The sequence below is a fragment of the Acomys russatus genome, chromosome 26 (assembly GCF_903995435.1).
Source record: "Acomys russatus chromosome 26, mAcoRus1.1, whole genome shotgun sequence".
In the NCBI taxonomy this organism is placed as follows: Eukaryota; Metazoa; Chordata; class Mammalia; order Rodentia; family Muridae; genus Acomys; species Acomys russatus.
In genome coordinates this window covers 6,458,113-6,473,423 of record NC_067162.1, presented here as the reverse complement: position 1 = coordinate 6,473,423, position 15,311 = coordinate 6,458,113, and the positions used below count along the sequence as shown (strand labels likewise).

At 44.1% G+C, this 15,311-nt stretch overlaps 1 protein-coding gene across 1 annotated transcript in view; it reads right to left on the bottom strand.

The window, feature by feature from the left end:
* The window catches only part of Otud4 (OTU deubiquitinase 4), a 43,844-nt gene that overhangs the window by 24,999 nt on the left and 3,534 nt on the right, over positions 1-15,311 (bottom strand). The window contains exons 2-7 of the mRNA XM_051169294.1: positions 13,406-13,489; positions 11,915-11,965; positions 7,763-7,809; positions 6,755-6,827; positions 5,012-5,093; positions 3,104-3,233 (exon numbers count right to left, since the gene is read on the bottom strand). Coding sequence (XP_051025251.1) covers positions 3,104-3,233; positions 5,012-5,093; positions 6,755-6,827; positions 7,763-7,809; positions 11,915-11,965; positions 13,406-13,489 — 467 coding nt within the window. The remainder of the gene's footprint in view (positions 1-3,103; positions 3,234-5,011; positions 5,094-6,754; positions 6,828-7,762; positions 7,810-11,914; positions 11,966-13,405; positions 13,490-15,311) is intronic.

Sequence of the window (15,311 nt, the reverse complement as noted above, 5' to 3'; positions counted from 1 at the left end):
GCCCAGCTGGCATGGTGTCCCCCAACTCATTTAATCTCAGAACTCAAATTCGAGGCCAGCTTGGTCTACAAAGTGAGTCCAGGACAGGCAGAGCTCTGTTAAACAGAGAAACCCTAGTCTTGAAAACAAACAAAAAACCTACTAAGTCCTATGGCAAACAAAAGGCGGCAAGCACAGCAGTGTAAAATGAAACAACACAAGCCTGGAGTGGTCGCCGCAGTCGAACAGGCAGGCAGGTCTCTGTGAGTTGGAGGCCAGCAGGGCTACACAGAAAAACCCTGTCTTGAAAAACAAACAAGAAAAAAAGAAAAGATAACACAAGGTGGTAGTGGAAAAGGCCTTGCTGAGATGCCCTTGACTAAAGAAAGCTAAGAAGACAGCACGTCATATCTAGTACTCCAGATGAAGACATACAGAAGACCCCCGAGCTGGCTAAAGGCTGCTGCGAGTCAAGGTGTAAGAGGCTCTTCTTTAGCCCCTACAGGATCTGTCTTTCTACCCTAAAACTCCTCCTTAAGAAAGCCGTATCGAAGCCAGGCATGGTGGCGCACGCCTGTAATCCCAGCACTCCAGGAGGCGGAGGCAGACAGATCACAGATCGCTTTGAGTTCAAGGCCAACCCGGTCTACAAAGTGTGTTCAGGACAGCCAATGCTACACAAAGAAACCCTGCCCCCCCCCCCAAAAAAAAGGGTGAGAGGGAGAAAAGGGATGGGGGGTGGGGGGAGAGAGAGAGAGAGAGAGAGAGAGAGAGAGAGAGAGAGAGCGCTGTATCTAGACCAGCTGGAGATGGTGTACACCTTCAATCTCAGCACTTGGGAGGCAGAGGCAGGCAGATGTTTTGAATTTGAGGCCACACAGAGTGAGTTCCAGGGCAGACAAGGTAGACAGAGAAACCCTGTCTTAAAAAAAAAAAATCTACATCTAGATTTCAAAATTACCTCCAAATATTCACTTAAAGGGAGCTAGAGCCTGGAGTATAGACCGGAAAAAAATTCCCTCACCATTCCAAGCAGACTCTAGACCCACCAATATGAATGTAAAAATAATCCAAGAGCATAGTATACATCCTCCCTCCTAATTAGCACATTAAACTATCTATCCTTGACACAGCTATACAGTGTTCCCTCTTAAAATGCCAACATGACAGCCAGGCAGTGGTGGTCACGCCTTTAATTCCAGCACTACAGAGACAGAGGCAGGTGGATCTCTGTGAGTTCCAGGCCAGCCTGGTCCAGGACAGTTAAGGCTACACAGAGAAACCCTGTCTCAGAAAAGAAAAGAAAAGGACAGGACAGGACAGACAAGATGTTTGCCAGGCGGTGGTGGCGCACGGCTTTAATTCCAGCAAGTGGATCCCTGTGAGTTCCAGGCCAGCCTGGTCTACAAAGCAAGTCTAGGACAGCCAGGGCTACACAGAGAAACCCTGTCTCAAAAATTAATTAATTAATTTAAAAAATAAAAAAGGGTTTTTCCCTCCTCCTAGTACAGAAGGCTCACCCCCATGGCCTCCCACATGCTAAGCAATCACTCGATCTCTAAGCCTTATATATATCCAGCTAAGTCAATTGTACTGTCATAGAAAGGTGAACAGTGTAAAAGGGAAACCAAGCACAACGACGCACATGTCCACAACACAGTAAACGTCTGCAGCATTCAAGAGACAAGTTTAAAGACCCGTCCATGCCAAGCATGGGCAGCAAGTTAATAAGCTAGCCACCACCTCAATGTCTCTGCTTACCAATACCTAGATCAGGTTTTATGTCTGAAAAGAAGAGAGCAATCTCTATTTATGCAGAATTAGTCAGCATATGCTAGGACAAAATTCACAACACTGTGAAGCATAAAAAAATGATCAGAAGATGTTAATTCATTCCTAGAACAGAGTGAGACTTTCTCTGGGACCACCATAAAATGAATAAAGACAGGGGCTTATTATTACTTAGGCCTTGGCTTGGGCTACCTCCCAGAGCTCATCTAAGTTTCTATCCACCACCCGACACCTGGCCTCTTACCTCTCTCTCACTCAGCCCCACTGGCAAACACCCCACCCTACCTCATCTGATTCTTCTCCCAGAGACCCTCTCTGAGCCCAGATAGCCCCACCTTTTGTCTCCTGCCTAGATATTGGCCATCAGCTCTTTAATAAGCTGATCAAAAGGTGTTTGTTTACAACGTAAAATACAGGTGCTGAGCCACAAGAATAATAATACCAAAATCCAGACAGTACTCAGCTCTCTTTGGGCACAGAACTAACAACTCAATATACAGAGACAACCGTCACAGAGTGCTAGACTGGACCAGCACTAGAAGCCAGGCATGATGGCACACAAGCCTAACCCTAAGCACTTGGAAGGTGGAGACAACAGGACACCAGGAGAGTAAGCCATTCTTAGCTACAGTGAGCTCCAGCAATACCTAGACCCTGCCTCAGAAAACTAAACAAGGACTGCAGAGATGGTCCAGTGGTTCTAAGATCCCATACTGTTCTTGCAGAGGATCTAAGTTCAGTTCCCAGAACCTAGTCAGGAGGCTCACAAGGTCCTTTACTCTAGCAACAAGGAAGCTGCCACCTTACCTCAAAGTGTCTGCACTCGTTCACATGTACTATGAAACTGTACTTAATGTCCACAAGTATGCCTGGATGTCCAGGCCTGAGCATCTGAACCTGTCTGAACTACCTCAGTGACTCTAAAAGGTGTGTCTGTCTGTAGCCTTGAAGGACTGTCCCACAGAACACCACACTGAAGCACTTATTCTAAAAAGAGGTGGCAGAAGCAAAGGAAGAAAAGTATAAAAAGATGAGGAGATCATGATCAAAACATTGTTCCAGCCCTGGGCCTGCAAACAAGCCAACTTCCTAGTTTCACAATGCATACACTGGTCAGATCTATCCTACATATTTATCAATTACATACATATAAATTCCCATTAAACAACGTCAACTCTCAAGGTTATCCCATTAAAAAAACTAGGTCAAACTCATGGCAGCAATAAAGAAACATTACTGTGTATCAGGGTTTTATGAATATACACCTTTAACACATGAAAATGTTCCTTGGGTGACACTAGAAAGAAACTTCAGGATTGAACTGTATTCTTACTTGCAGCTGTCGTCCTCAGAATCTGATATGTCACTGTTGCTTTCGGCCACTTCAGAGGTTTCGAGGCCCATCATGATTTTACTAACATCGGCTTTAAATACCTTCTCATACAGCAATTCATAAAGGAGAGCTGCAATTAAAGAAGCACAGTACACAACATGATAGGCATGTTTAGAAAACAGGAAAAGTACCACTCAGGCTTCTGAAATGTTCAGTAGGTATATACAAGCTCTTACAGTCAAAAGCCCCAAGCAACAGGAACCTTTTTCTGTTTAGACTAAGTCGGGAATCATGCTTTAGATTACTACATTTTAAAAACACAATTAAAGTAGATCATATCTAGGAAGCAAACATGACAGGAAAAGTGAAAAACGCATAGTGAGCAACTACTTGATTCTACTAACGCTAAGGCTTTTGGTGTCCTCACATTTAAAATGTCAGCACGTATTTTCAGTCTACAGGCTTTGGAACATCACACAAGAGACCTAACCCAAAGGTTCTGGATGGAAAAACTTAAGCATCATTAAGTTTGCAGAGAAGAGAAATGCAGAGCAGCACAGTATACTAGCTGCTTTAATCCCAGCACTCTGGAAGAAGCAGGCAGATGTCTATGAGCTGAAGGTTGTCCTAGTCCACAAAGTGAGTCCAGGACAACCAAGGCTACACAGAGAAACTGAGCCCAGGGAGGAAAAGGAGGGTTCTAAAAGCCAGTAGATGGTGCCACATGCCTTTAAACCCAGCACCTGGGAAGCAAAGGTGGGGATCTCTGGGTTCAAGGCCAGCCTGGTCTACAGAGCTAGTATATCTAAAAACAGGGAAATACAGTTCACAAAAAAATAATAATAATTAATTAAATAATTTGTTTAAAAGTACACCAAAAATTCAAACCCAGAGGAGCTGTAAAAACCCATGCTTTATTACAATGAACTTCCTGAAACTAAGTATACTAAGAATGCATGCTTGGCCTCTAAATGACCCCCCACAGTCCTCTCCAGGATTCCAGGTGGGAGGGCAAGCCTCAGACTCACCCAGTCAACACAGGGAAGGCAAGTTATGTCTCTTCGGGACATAGCCAAAAGATGGCCAAATATCATCACACCACAAAAACATCACATATGCTTTTAAAATGTTTACTACTGGAGCATGTTTAAGTGGGGCGTGGTGGTACAGGCCTTTAATTGCAGGGAGACAGAGGCAGATCTTGTGAGTTTGAGGCCAGCCTGATCTACAAAGTTGAGTCTAGGCTAGCCAAAGCTACACAGAGAAACCTGGTCTCAAAGGAAAAAATAAAATAAAATAAAGGTTTACTACTCTTTTACTGGTCACATAAGACTAGTGAAAAAAGCCAGGAGTGCTGGTGCATGCCTAATGCCAGTTCTTGAGAGGCAGAGGCAACTGCTGCAGAGTTCAAGACATGGTCTACATAGGAAGTTCATGGACAGTCAAGGTTACACGGTGAGACCCTGTCTCAAAAAACAGGAAGAAATAAAAAAGAAAAAAGCAATTATATGTGCAACACTACTATTCATATGAGGAAAAAGGAGTTCAAAGCAGAATGGGCCATTTTATTTCTCTACTCCTAAAACAGTATTCCCATTAGTGTGGAGGGGTGGAGAATCCAGCCAACCAGGAAGTATTTAGAAAAACCCGTAGAAACTAGATGTCACCATGAGATAACAAATGTTACTGACAGCTACTAGGAAACCCTGCGATGCACGGGGAAACACTCCATCAGAAGAATCTGGCCCAAAATCTCAGTAGTGTCAAGGGTAGGAAACCCTCCGATTAAACAAAATACAACTAAATGCTGCATTTGTTCAATCACTTGACAAATGGATATAAATCCTTACTAAGTGTGTGTGGCTTAGGCTGTGACTCCTGTACGGATGAACACGGGATGATACTTACACTGACACACAGCAGAAGTATCTTTATAAGTTATAGGATAGACAATATCATAGTGATTTCCATTCGAAAAACACAGTAACACCTGAAGGGAAGCAAACAGGATTTCAGTCAGTCACAGTGAATACTCACAAGTCAACTGGTCCCAAAGCTTCGGAACCACACCTTCTCAGAACCGTGTTTCAGAAACAACGCAGCTCCAACGCTGTCAAACTACAGTCCAGCACAGCGTGCTGAAAAGCCACACTAAGCTTTGTTTGGTTTTTGAGACAGAGTCTCGTGTATCCTAGGCTGGCCTCAAACTCCCTGTATGGTGGAAACTGGCCTTGAAAGTCCTATCCTCCGGTGCTCACCTCTGCAGTGCTGGGTTAGAGGTAAGCACTGCCATACCCATTCTGAAAATGTTTTTAGTATGGAAAAAAAAAAAAAAAAAAAACAAACCAGACACAGTAAGTAGTCACAAGTGGTTGCAAATATCTGTAATCCCAGCATTTAGGGAGGCTGAGGCAGGAAGATCTCAAGGCAGAAGCCAGTCTACATAAAGAAACTATCTCAAAAAACTAAACCACCAGATATGTAATTTGAGTACTTAAAGGAAGTCTGACTGTTGAGATACTTCAGTGACTAAGAGCACTTCCTGCTCTCACAGAGAACCAGTCTGTCTCCCAGCTCCCATGTCTGGCAGCTCACAACCACAGGTAACTCTGGCCTCTATGGGCCATCTGTACTTTCACACCCACACCCACACCCACCCACCAGAGGCTCGTCCCTGTTCAGGCCTCCTAAGGCACTGCACGCACAAGGTGCAAAGGCAGACATGCAGGAGACATACTCATCATACCATGAAATACTAATAGCATTTTTCTTTAAAAAAAAAAAACAGGGTTTAAGAATTTGGGCTCAGCTTGTACCTCACAACAAGACTTTGGAGAGAAAGAGGGGAAGGAGGGAGAAAGGGGTAAAGAAAAAGGAAGGAGGAAAGATGGGAAAGGGGGAGGGGAAGTGATAAATAAGGGGAAGGGAAAGGGAAGGGGAACGAAGCCATCCTAAAGCCATACTAATGCTAACTTTTATGAGACAGAATCAAAGATAAGCTTTCCCTGCTTGTCAGTTTAAACATACCACAGCCCACAACAGTCTCCATCCTGAAAGGACAGATAGCATTCCACTCACTTCCTCTCCCTCTCTTACACACAAGCAACACACAATGTCCTTCGCCATGGCCTGCATCATTCCACTAAAGTAAAATTCTCTTACAGTGAATCAGCTGGGTTTTTTCTTTCTAGGCTTCTTAAAACTTTTCCACTGTTTCCTTTCCAGCTTATGGCAATGATTCAGTGACACTCTTGCTACTAAAATTACCTTTCAACAGGAAACAGAAACGCTGGTGTATCTGTACACAAGCAGAGCACTTTCACAAGCCATTTAACTACTTCATGATGTCATCAACATGTTGATGATTAACCTAACTTTAAAAAAAACAGGCGCTGGAGAGATGGCTCAGCAGTTAAGAGCACTGATTGTTCTTCCAGAGGACCCAGGTTCAATTCCCAGCAACCACATGGCAGCTCACAACTGTGACTCCAAGACCTGACACCTTCATACAGACATACATTCAAGCAAAAAAGTGTAACTTTCATATAGTAACATTTCAAGAGTCATTTAAAATTATAGCTTAGGAGGTCAAAGTAGCAACTAAGCAGCTCTTTACCTTAAATATATTTTAATAATTCAAAGAATTCTTACCTTCTCAGGAAAATTATTTTCAGTTACTTGTGAAGGAGAAACATTTGGCTCCTGGTATATTACAAAATCTTTCCTGAAAATAAAATTCAGATATTACTTCTAAAAGCATGTATTTCATGAATTGAAATTAATCATTTATCTGTATATTAGGCAGTGTGTTTTAGGCACTGAAGATATAAAGTGAAATAACTGCACAATTAAAGACTTGAAGTATGCCGGGCGTGGTGGCGCACGCCTTTAATCCCAGCACTCGGGAGGCAGAGGCAGGCGGATCGCTGTGAGTTCGAGGCCAGTCTGGTCTACAAAGCGAGTCCAGGACAGCCAAGACTACACAGAGAAACCCTGTCTCAAAAAACCAAAAAAAAAAAAAAAAAAAAAAAAAAAAAGTAAAGACTTGAAGTATGTTTTCTAAAGAATTAAAATCTCAAAATAATTCTTATGTAAGATATACAACACAGATAACTTCAGAGATAATTCTACAGGGAAACCCTGCTCTCACAGACATGGCAGCAATGAGGAAGAGGGGCACTGAGCTCTTCCCTGAGGCCACGCAATGCTACAGGCCCTGAGAGGAAGGCCTTTCTCTAGAAAAACTGATACGCAATAGCTTATAGGGCATAGTCTATTTTTTTCTGTGCCTTTTTTCAAAAATCCCTCAAGAATTAAAACATTTCATTTAAACATTGATATCTAACCATCAAGCCCCCCCCCCTTTTTTTTTTTTTGGTTTTTCAAGATAGGGTTTCTCTGTGTAGCCTTGGCTGTCCTGGAACTCTCTGTAGACCAGGCTGGCTTTGAACTCACAGCGATCCCCCTGCCTCGGCCTCCAGAGTGCTGGGATTAAAGGCGTGCTCCACCGCGCCCGGCCTCAAGCTCCAACCTCTGAGAAGGCCTTTCACAACTGAGGCATAAAACACCTTTGAATGTTAACATTTTTAGTTCAATGTGATATACTAATTTTCCAGTTATTTTACTTTTATTGTTTTACTTAGGAGTTCTGTGGTTTACCTGTACATAAGAGAAAGGGCACTTATTTCCACTTGTCCTACCCATTCCTGTATTGAGAGAAAAAAAGATGGCATGTAAATATCTTAATTTTTACAACATACATTATACACTTTATAACCCATCTCCTTTTTTGTTTTTGAGACAGACTTTCTCTGTGTAGTCCTGGCTGTGCTAGACACTCCTTGTAGACCAGGCTGGCCTTGAACTCAGAGACCCATCTGCCTACACCTCCTGAGTGCTGGGATTGAAGGTGTGTGCCACCACCAGCCAGCCATAACACCCTTTATACAGTACACCATTAACATATTATTATGAAATCGGCTAAGAAAACAGAGAGATGGCTCAATGAATAACCATCTTGTTGCTAATGCAAAGGACCCAAGTCCTGGTTCCCAGGACCCAGAAGGCAGCTAACAATTGTCTATGCCTCCAGTTCCAGAGGGTCTTCCCTGTTCTGGTACAGTTCTACCCTGATGGGATGTTTTTATGTCCACAAAACGCAAAGGTATTGATGCAACGTATTTGTCAAAGTATTAAAAAAAAAAAAAAAAAAAAAAAAAAAAAAAAAGGAACGGTCCCAAGAACCTCAAGTAATAAATTTTGATTTGTCCACTCTGTAGAACATGCTGCATGTACTGCAAAGAAGGAAGTGTCCACACAGGAAGCAATGTGAAAGATCACTCAAGTCTAGTAAGTTACAACATGAAATCAAAATAGCCATATTGTTTAATAAGAAAGCTATATATTTGTATACATGTGTGCATAAAGAACTGTAAGGGTGTGTTGTGGTTTGGGGTGCTCATGTTTCAACACTTGGTCCCCAGCTGGTGATGATGTTTCAGGAGTTGTAGACCCTAATTGGACAAAGTCAGCAGGAGGAGGCAGGCCTGCTCCATCACTGCTTCTGGGTCCTGTAAGCTGTGAGCAAGCAGCTGCCACACACTCACTACCACAAAGTCACCTCAAGCCTTAAACAAACCCCTCTTCTCTTAATATTTGGTCATAGCTACAAGAAAAACATAAATTCACAACAGAGACAGGAAATTCAAGACAAAACCCAAATACTTGCACCTATATTTAACATCTTATAATGTAGAAATTTGCCCGAGGTTGCTTGTAAAAGTAATAGTCTTAATATTAAGAGTCACTGTGAACGCACTGTGACAAACTGCTTGCTACAACTTCCAACACAAAGAAGCACACAGATGAGCAGCTTAGACAGTGTCGAGGCTTCAGGAACAGACTATGTTTCACTAGCTCCTCCACATTGGCCTTGGTTTCCAAGACAATCTAGGTGCCACATACTAACACGGACTTCTTGAACTAGGCCCTGGCCTACTAATAACAGCCTGAGGGCTAGTGGGCTTCTCACACATCCTCCCATGTGATGCCCTCTTTATGCAATATGGGCCATACTGAATCTAAGACTGTAAACAGGCTGGAGAGAGGGCTCAGCCATTGAGAGCACTTGCTGCTCTTGCAGCAGACCCAGACCACAGTCCAGAACACATACACAGTGGACTATATATATACATGCAATTAGATCATTAACATAAAAAAATCTTTAGGAAAAAATAGCCTATCTGTTAAGAATAGCCTTTCCTATAGGTAACCTTCCAAATAAATTCTACTCTAATCTGAATGAGTAAACAACTGCCATCACAAAATATTATCTTCTTCCTTAACTAAAAATCAACCATCAAATGCAAACTTTTATTTCTCAGAAGAAAATAAGTGAGCCAGGTGGTGGTAATGTAGGCTTTTAATCCAAGGACTCGGGAGGCAGAGGCAAGGGATCTCTATGAATTCCAAGCAGCCTGGTCTACAGAGAGTCCCAGGACAACCAAGGCTACACAGAGAAACCCTGTCTTGAAAAAAACCAAAAGAAAACGAGCTGGGGACGGGTGGTGTGGCGCACACCCTCGGCACTTGGGAGGCAGAGGCAGGCGGATCTCCATGAGTTCGAGGGCAGGGCAGTCTGGACTACAGCGCTAGCTCCAGGACAGCCAGAGCTGTTACAGAGAAACCCTGGGGGGGCGGGGTTAGGTGTGGTGGCACACACCTTTAATCCCAGCATTTGGGAGGCAGAGGCAGGTGAATTTCTGAGCTCAAGGCCAACCAGGGCTACACAAAAAAACCCTGTCTCAAAAAACAAAACAAAACAAAGGTCCAATGATTAAAAGCACTGCAGAGGACCCAGATTCAATTTCTAGTACCCACATGGCAGCTGGCACCTGTCCGAAACGCTAAAATCTGACACCTTCATACAAATACACAAGGAGGCAAAAACATCAGTGCACAGAAAACTAGGGGGGAGGGGTAGGTTCCCAGTACCTAACACAGTGAGCACAGTAACTGCTACATTTAACTGTGTATTTCAAAATACTAATGGAGACCACTGCAAATGTTCCCAAACCCAAGACATGATGACTGAAGCAACAGGCCAGCCGACCAGATGTGATCATCACACCTTATAACCACACACCTACAGAAAGGTACAGAAATGCCTCAAAAATATGGACAAATGTTGTATATCATATAGAAATATTTTTGTGCCAGGAGTGGTGGCGCACGCCTTTACTCCCAGCACTTGGAAGGCAGAGGCAGGTGGGTCACTTTGAGTCCGAGGCCAGCCTGGTCTACAAAGCAGGTCCAGGACAGCCCAGGCTACACAAAGAAACCCTGTCGGGGGGGGGGGGGGGGGAACGGACACAACACTTTTTTCCCCCCGCTATTTAAAAAGAAATGTGCCTGGCCTCAGGCAGCACAAGCTGTTTCCAGCCTGGCAGGGCGATGGCACTCTGAAAGCGGGAGAAAGGAGAGCACTGCGTTCAAAGTCAGCCTGTGCTGTACAGTGAGTGCAAGGCCTCCAGAGGAAAAGACAGGCGGAGGACTGCGCTCCCTGGTACAGTCCTTGCCTGACAACATGCACAAGGTGCTGGGCTCTGTGCTCAGGATGCAAAACAACAAACATTTTTATACACCATGCATCTGGGCAACAAAAACACTGGGCACTACTTTGGCTTCTAGGTAGCACCACTGAATGCAACACACAGAACTCTTAAGATCAAAGCGATGAATCCAACTAGAGAGAAAACAGATGAATACAGACAAAACGTTGAACAGGGTAGCCGCAATTCTCATTTCTTACCTCAAAACCCTTAAATGTCTTTCTCATGATAGACAGGCCGACTTCAAGGCCTTAGCGGCTTATATAGGATGGGAGCCAGAGAATCAACATTTATACCACACAGCAACTAATTCATGGGCACAGTCTCCCCTCCAACTTATCTCGATACTTCACTCACCTATCTATCTACAGTTTTCTCTTTCTTTTTTTTTTTTTTTTTTTTTTTTTTTTTTTTTGAGACAGGATTTCTCTTGTAGTCCTGGCTGTCCTAGACTCTTTCTATAGATCAGGTTGTCCTCAAAGAGACCCACCTACGAGTGCTGGGATTGAAGGCATGTGGCACCATGTCTGGCCTATCTACATTTTTCCAGAAAGGGTTTCCTCTGTGTAGCTTTGGCTGTTCTGGAACTCTCTATAGACCAGGCTGGTCAGAGATCTGCCTGCTAGGATTGAAGGTGTGCACCACGTCCGGCTTTCCCCACTGCTTCCTACTGTCTTCTCCATGCTCCACTCAGAGTGACTGTCCTCTCCCTCTGCCTTCCTCAGGTTTTCCTGATTAGAGCACCCTTCATCTGAACCCTGCTAGACTGAGCAACTTTCACAGCCCTGTCAGTCTGAGGCCTATTAACAGCTACTCCATCTGTATTTCTAACACACGCACTTTCCTAGTTTATATTTGCCTTCCTGACCATTAAAGAGACATTCCAGTTATCTGTATCTCTGGTAAGGTCTTTTGTTTTGATTTGTTTTTCGAGACAGGGTTTCTCTGTGTAATAGCCCTGGCTGTCCTGGACTCACTTTGTAGACCAGGCTGGCCTTGAACTCACAGTGATCCTCCTGCCTCTGCCTCCCGAGTGCTGGGATTAAAGACGTGCGCCACCACACCCAACTTACCCAAATATCTTTCAATTAAATACTGCACAAAGGGTACAGTCACTCCAACTATCACACACTACAGACTTTCCATCAGTAAGTTTTCATATGTTTGGATATACATAAGCAGAAATTCGATTACTACATACCTGTGGATTTTCCAAACGTTTTAAATATTCTTCAAATGGCCCTTCTATAAACTGCAAGAAAAATATTGTTAGAGGCCTAGAAGTGGTTCAGCACGTAAAAACACTTCTTGCTTTTGCAGAAGACCTGGTTTCCGTCCCCAGCACTCACACCGTGCAGTACACACCACCTGTAACTCTAGCTCCAGATGACCTGATGCCAGCTCCTGGCTAACATACCTGTACATGTTATACATACACACACGGAAGCAAATATGCAGTTTTTTAAAATCTTTTTAAAAAATTCTATCAGAAACTCTACCTAAGCCAGATGTGGTCGTGCACACCTTTAATCCTAGCACTTAGGAGGCAGAGGCAGGTAGATCGCTGTGAGTTCAAGGCCAGCCTGGTCTACAAAAAGAGTTCAGACAGCCAAGGCTACACAGAGAAACTATGTCTCCAGGAAAAAACAAAAACCAGAGGCTATTGCCACTGCTCTTCATTGCCCACCAAAATCAGGAGGCAAGACCTACTGCTGAATACAGCAGAAATGCTGAATGAAGCACACAAAGACACCGCACTCAAACTGGCTGGGAAACTTCCTCCCTGCTGGCTAGCTTTCATGAGGCCAGAAGATGTTACTTACATAGGCTGCTGGGGGAGAAAAAACTATGGTCTTACCTAGCCCTGAACCCTGGCAGGCAAGAGATTAGCCACTGGCCCAACAGAGGCATAGCTGTTTGGGAATAGCCACATGCTCTTTGATTAAATGAGAACTACTGCACCAGAGGGATCTATTCCTTCTGAACAAAAATTCATGGCTGGGGAGGTCACAGGTCCCACAATGACCCTACAGCTTTGGTTTGGCTAGACAGACATGTACCCAACTGCCTTATAAATCCTTGTGTCTTTACCTATGTCTATGTGTTGTCAACATGGGTCAGAGAAGCTTCTCTATGCAGTGGACAGAGATGGACAGACACATAACTGGTGCAAGTGACAAGAGTAAGTGTGAGTGGTCTACCCTAAACGTGACCTCCACATCGACATCCCCCCAAGCTCAGGGGACACCCTGTCACACAGGAAAGAACAGGGCTGGAAGGATGAAGAGCAGCATATGTCTTCTAGACACAACACAGATTTTTGCACTCCGAAACTGTGGTTACTCACATGACTGAAATCGTCACACTCCAGCATGGATAGAAGAAGGGCTCACAAGACTCTACTCTAGCTGAGGAGCTATGCAATGAGTCTAGCCTGTGGGCTGGAGAGACGCCTCAGTGGTTAAGAGCACTGCCTGTTATTCCAGGGGTCCTGATTTCAATTCCCAGCAACTACATGGTGGCTCACAACCAACTGTAATGTGATCTAATGCCCCCTTCTGACATACAGGTATACATAATTTTTTTTTTAAATGTCTAGCCTAAGAAATAGTAACTAGAGTCTTTCCAATGGTCAAAACGGTCAAAATGTAAATCCAAGTAAAGACACCATCAAATCTAAGGTAAAATTTACCTCTTCAAATTTCTCTCTGTTCTCTCGAAGGTAGCGAATACAGGCCATCCTAACTTCCACATGCCGAGACTGAGAGTGCAACACCTGAAACAAAACGGCAACACATTAAGTATGTTAAAAACAAACTTAAGTTACAAACTAATGCCAATTTTACCCCCAAAGTGATGTGACAACCAATAGTTAATTAAGCCTGTCCTCTCCCTTTCTGTAACTTATTATCTTTTCTCATTCTGACCTCTCTGAGCACTAGGACATGACACATTGGTGGTTTGACACGAACAGCACCCACAGGCGCGTATATTTGAGTGCTTAGTGGCCAGGAAGTAAAGCTATTTAAAAGGACCAGGACAAGGAGTGTGGCCTTGCTGGAGGAGCTAGCACTGAGGGTGGGCTTTGAGGTTTGAAAAGCCCGTGCCAGGCCCCACACTGCGTGCTCCCAAGCCCAGATCAAGATGGAGCTTTCAGCTCTGGCTCCAGTGCCTCCCCACCACGATCATGCACTGAAGAACCCTCTGAAACTGCAAGCAAGCCCCCAATTGAACGCTTTCTTTCATTAGAGTTCCCTGGGCATGATGTCTCTTCACAGCATTAGAGTAGTGACTAAGACATATAAAAACAATATTCACTGGGCGGTGGTGGCCTACAGCTTAAATCCCAGCATTTGGGAGGCAGAGACAGGCGGATCGCTGTGAGTTCGAGGCCAGCCTGGTCTACAAAGCGAGTCTAGGACAGCCAAGGCTACACAGAGAAACCCTGTCTCGAAAAACCAAAGATAAAAAAATAACAATATTCTATAAGCCTAATGTGTTGTTGTTGTTGCTGCTGCTGTTGTTGTTTTCAAGATAGGGCTTCTCTTACTATCCCAAAATTTGTTCTGTAGACTAGGCTGGCCTTAAACTCAGAGATCAGCCTGCCTCTGCTCCCGAGTCCTGGGATTAAAGGCATCCAACCATCACAGCATTCAGCCCGCCAATGTCAGTCTCTAAAGTATTTGTCACCATTTCTCCTAAAATGACTCCTTTGAGGACACTGTTGTACTCCTAAGAGGCTCTCCTCTGTTGCAGGCCTTCTACAATTAACTTTGTTCCTCATAAGGCAGACTGGAATGCTCCGGAACGCGGGGGCTCATCCTATGCTTGTTAATAGGATAAGAGCCAGGCCCAGTAGCACAGACATAATCCAGCTACTAGGAAGCCTATGGTGGGATAGTTGCATGTTCAAGTCCTGCCTGGTCTACTAAAAGAACTCAAAGTCAGTACAAGCAACTGAGTGAGAACCTCGCTCAAAATAAATAACTTAAAACCAGTTAGTTGGGGCTGGATGTGGTGGTGCACACCTTTAGTCCTAGCTAGCACTTGGGAGGCAGAAGCAATAGATCTCTGAGTTCAAGGCCAGCCTAGACTACAGACCTAGTTCTAGGACAGCCAGGGCTACACTGCAAATTCCTGCCTTGAAAACCCAAAACAGAAAAAAATAAAAGAGCCCTAAGGCGGTGGCACATGCCTTTAATCCCCGAACTTGGGAGGCAGAGTAAGTTAGAGGCCAGCCTGATCTAGAGAGTGAGTTCCAGGGCAGTCAGGGCTATACAAAGAAACCCTGTTTCAAAAAAACAAACAAGAAAGATAATGAAGAAAGAAAAAAAAAAAAAGCGTTGGGACTATCACTCAATGAAAGATTGCCCAGCACATACTTAGCCCTAGCTCAATTCCCAATACAAGGGAAAAAGTTATTTTCATCAATAACAGCCTTATTTGAAAAAGTAAACCTGCTGGGCGTGGTGGTACACACCTGTAATCCCAGCACTCAGGGAGGCAGAGGCAGGTGGATCTCTGAGTTCGAGGCCAGCCTGGTCTACAAAGGCAGTTCAGGACAGCCAAGGCTATCCTGTCTGAAAAGTAAAAAAGAA